The following is a 4,740-nucleotide window of genomic DNA, read 5'->3' as shown; positions in this document are numbered from 1 at the left end:
TTACCTAACTGTCCAAGGACTCATTACTTCCAAGTACTAAAGCTGGGATTCTACGTTAAGCTCTGAGCACACATTCTGTGCAGTTAAACAATATGATCAACTTAGCTGACATCCTACCATATACAAATGTCACACTCATTAATCAAATTAAATTTCCATTTCCTAGTGAGAAAAACTATATTCCTAGATCTTACCACTTGGTAATAACACTTCCTTTATCATGATTATAACTTTCAGGTTCTAACTAAAATGCTTATAACAATGATATACTGTATATAATTTCCTTATTTTACTGTAATAGCAACAAAGTTATTATTCCATAACTCCAAGCATAGTATGAATATAAAAACCTTAGTTCTATAGTTCATGGTCAGAAATTATCTGTATAAAAATTATAAACCAAAAATTAAAAATTAAATTAGTGGACTAATTCAGTCATTAAACATTCCATCGATGTAATGATATAATAAAGTATTCAGAAAGTGAAATTTATGTATTCTTTATCCTTTTTCTGTATTCTTTCAGAACTGAAGTGACATTTTACCTATAGAGTTCTGAGTTCAGAAGATCAACTCATATCATTGGCAAATTCCATGAGGAGAAAAAAAACCTCACTGATTATTTAATGAACTGCTTTTTGCTCAAATTACCTATCTTGCTAATCCTGTTCAATGGTCCAGTGAGTAGAAGCTAACACAGGTTGTTGATGTGCATATATGGTAACAAAATGCTTCTGGAATTAGTTCCATTTTTAACTCTGCAAGAAATCAGTAAGTCTATTTACAAGGTGTCATAGGGGCACCTGGGTCGCTCAGTAGATTGAGTGTTCGACTTCAGCTCAGGTCATAATCTCACAGTTTGTGGGTTCAAGCCCCACGTTGGGCTCTGTACTGACAGCTCAGAGCCTGGAGCTGCTTCAGCTTCCGTGTCTCCCTCTCTCTCTGCCCCTCCCCTACTCATGCTGTCTCTTTCTCAGAAATAAAACGTAAAAAAAATTTTTTAAAGTGTAATAGCAGTAATGAAAGATATTCCAAGGCGTACAGGGCTACTGTACATGTGAATTATGGCTAAAAAGGAGAATTTTTTTTTCCTGGCAACAAAAACACATTCACAAAAAAAGGGCAAAAGAGTGAAAAAGTCCAAAATTGATAGAGGAACTGCAGTGTCTGCAATGTTGAGTAGGAGGAAGAAAATGAGGAGGAGGTTGGTGTGAGGGTAAAGATAAAGCCTGGATGCAGACATATGCAAGTGGTTATGGAAAGTAATTCTACTAGCAAATGGTGGAGTTTATCCAACAAAATTGCTCATTTAATGTTTTACCTCGAACTCCCTCCTTTGATAAGGGAAACATTTGTTATGATCAAGTAATGCATACATTGTAAATTTCAGAAGGAACAACTCAAACTATATTCCACACATTAGGTCTTTAAATTTATGGATTTATTTCTTATCCAGAAAACATACAAACATGTGTCGTTGCATATCAAGCCTTTTCAGTCATTTGCAATTCAGTGTGATTGGGTTTACCATTTTTATTATTTAAAAAATTTTAATATCCACTTATTTCTGAGAGAGACACAGCACATAAGAGGAGGAGGGGCAGAGAGAGAGGGAGACACAGAATCTGAAGCAGACTAGAAACTCTGAGCTGTCAGCACAGAGCCTGACATGGGGCTTAAACTCATGAGCTGTGAGATCATGATCTGAGCCAAAGTCAGACACTTAACCAAGTGAGCCACTCAGGCCTCCCCACCATATTATTTTAAGAACTCTGGTTATGAGTACACAGAGAGAGTCTTCGAGCAGTGACACAGAAAATGTTAAAAGAGGTGTTCTGAATGGGAGAGAGCACAAAACAAGTGAATTTGGGATACTCATGTAACTTCAGAGATTTTTATTTCTACCTACAGCTGATGTTATTTTTTTATTACCATGGTATTGTCTCCTAGACCTTCATGAGGAGTCATGAACACAAACAATGGAAGTTCCATGAGAGATTTCATCCTGCTGGGGTTTTCTGATCGGCCCAAATTAGAACACATCATCTCTGGGATTGTCTTCATCTTCTATATTGTGACACTGGTAGGAAACACAACTATCATTCTTGTATCTAACCTAGACAGCCAGCTCCACACTCCCATGTATTTCTTCCTATCCAATTTGTCTTTCCTGGACCTCTGTTATGCAACTAGCATTATCCCACAGATGTTGGTAAATCTATGGGGTCCAACAAAGTCTATTACCTACGCAGGGTGTGTGCTCCAATTCTTCTTTGCCCTTGACTTGGGAGCCACAGAATGTCTTCTCTTGGCTGTGATGGCCTATGACCGCTACGCCGCAGTCTGTCAACCTCTTCACTACACAGTAATAATGCACCCTCAGCTTTGCCAGAAGATGGTACTCACCGCCTGGTTAGGTGGTCTTGGCAGTGCCTTAATTCTTTGCTCCCTGACTTTGAAGTTGCCAAGATGCGGGCACAGGGAGGTGGACAATTTTTTCTGTGAGATGCCAGCGTTGCTCAAGATGGCTTGTGTCTACTCAAAAGTAATTGAGGTCATTGTCTATGCTCTTGGAGTGATATTTCTTCTAGTACCTTTATCACTAATTCTCATCTCATACACAGTTATCACTCAAGCTGTCATGAGGATCAAGTCAACAGGAAGGTGGCGAAAGGTCCTTAATACATGTGGTTCCCACCTCACAGTAGTAACCCTGTTTTATGGAACACTAATTTATATGTATATGAAGCCACAGAACAGCACATTCCAAGATGAGGGGAAGTTCTTTACACTCTTTTACACAATTGTTACACCCACCCTTAACCCTCTGATCTACACTTTAAGAAATAAAGATGTGAAGAGTGCAGTAAAGAGAATACTGTATGTGGAAAAATGGTTAGCAAAGTCATGAGTTAGACGAAGAGAGATAAGGAAATAACACTGACCTTTACCAAGAGTAGATGTAGCAACTCATTTATGCAAAAACATTACCATGTACCAAGAATTGTACTAAGTACTGACTTTCTAAAATAGGAAGTACACAGGGGCGTCTGGGTGGCTCAGTCAGTTAAGCATCCAACTTCAGCTCAGTTCATAATCTCAAGGTTGTGGGTTTGAGCCCTATGCTGGGCTCGGTGCTAACAGCTAGCTCAGAGCCAGAAGCTGTCTTCGGTTTCTGTGTCTCCCTCTCTCACTGACAATCCCCTGCTCATTCTGTCTCTCAGAAATAAATAAAACATTAAAAAATGTTGTAAAAATAAATTTAAAAATTAAAAAAATAAAAAGACTATTTAAAGTAGGAAGTACACAGAAATTATAAGGAGATAGAGATGCAGATTCATAAAGAAACTTCAATTCATACAATTAAAAGCCTTCAAGACAAATCAGGAATTACATATAAGTAAACATAGAATTATAAAGAATGGTTTAGTAATAGATCCATGTACAAGGTATTAAGAAAATATTTCACATGGAAATTTATTTTAATGTAGGATTACACTGGACACTGATTTCTTCTTACCAGACTTACCACTTTTATAGGAAATAACATTTCCTTCATCCACCTGATAAGTCATCAGGGACTTTGTGGTACTGATCAACTGCCCACCAATATTCATCCAACTCTGCCTCAAGTTTTAACTGCTGCAGAGCCACCATTTGGCGTACCACATTTCGGAGACTGGCCTCCACTGACAATGCCAAGAAATTCTGAATATCCCTATGCTGGAGAAAAAAAAATTCTTCTTCTTTACAAAGTGACCATTTCTGATATTGGAAAGCCTCTGCATGTCAGAGTTCACATTACTGTGCCTTTGCTCTGTGATATGGAGTTGGAGTTAGCTGTCATCCACCTGGGGTATTTAGGTGGGGTATATGAGTTCTAAGGGTTAATGGTCTTTTCTCTCCCATCCCTAAACCTTCTGGTTCACAAGTTTCCACGGTGAAAACATTATTTGAAGTTATGGTACTTTTGGGGACAACACTAAAATCACCAATTTCATGGGCATTGGTAAAAATAAAGATCTGAGAGAGGATGATGACACCCAAACATAGGAAGGCTCAGAGAGAATATAAACTTCATGGTATTGTAAGGAGTTTGATAGGCGAAAGTATATATTGGTGACAGTCTTGTCACAGGAAATGAGTATCAACTTTTCTTTATAAGGAAAGCTCATCCCAACTTTGATAAGCAATTAATTTATCATTTCAAAATCTGACTCACCTTCTACCCTCAGGTAATATCGTAGCTCATGAGAAACATCATTACAAATCTCAGATACTGTTCCTTGAATTCCCTCCAAAACCACTCTTGTCACTACATTGGCATTATCTCAGTTTTTTATTTGTTTGTATGCATGTTTGATAAAAAATATTGGTGAGTTTTTTAACATAGAAACTCTTATTCATGTGAGATTTTTCTGTGTCTATATTGACTTCAGATAAAATTATATATTCAGTATTTACCTCTACTACTATTAACTGAATCATTTTTAATAAAGTATATATGAATAGTGTATTATTCTACAGAATATGATAAATGTTCATTGAGTAGTGAATACTAGAGTACTAGAGAAAAATCTTCAGGCTTTAAACATTTAGGACATTTGCAACACCTGAAACCTAAGAGAAGGGAAACATGGGATAATTTTTCTTTTAAGTGAATAACATTATAGAATCCTTTTAAGTGTGTATCCGACCATTAAAAAAAAAAAAAAAAACACAAAACAAAACAGGAGAAATG

General features: G+C 37.0%; 1 protein-coding gene across 1 annotated transcript; it reads left to right on the top strand.

The window, feature by feature from the left end:
* The first annotated feature begins 1,965 nt into the window (after window positions 1–1,965).
* On the top strand, window positions 1,966–2,910 carry LOC120226600 (olfactory receptor 2W1-like). Its single transcript, XM_039224771.1, has one exon. It carries the CDS (start codon window positions 1,966–1,968, stop codon window positions 2,908–2,910), a length of 945 nt encoding a protein of 314 aa, XP_039080702.1.
* Window positions 2,911–4,740: the final 1,830 nt, after the last annotated feature.

Source organism: Hyaena hyaena, unplaced genomic scaffold, assembly GCF_003009895.1.
Source record: "Hyaena hyaena isolate Hyena2069 unplaced genomic scaffold, ASM300989v1 scaffold_1796, whole genome shotgun sequence".
NCBI classification, from domain to species: Eukaryota; Metazoa; Chordata; class Mammalia; order Carnivora; family Hyaenidae; genus Hyaena; species Hyaena hyaena.
The sequence above is the reverse complement of the archived record's forward strand: the minus strand, read 5'-3'. Positions and strand labels throughout refer to the sequence as shown.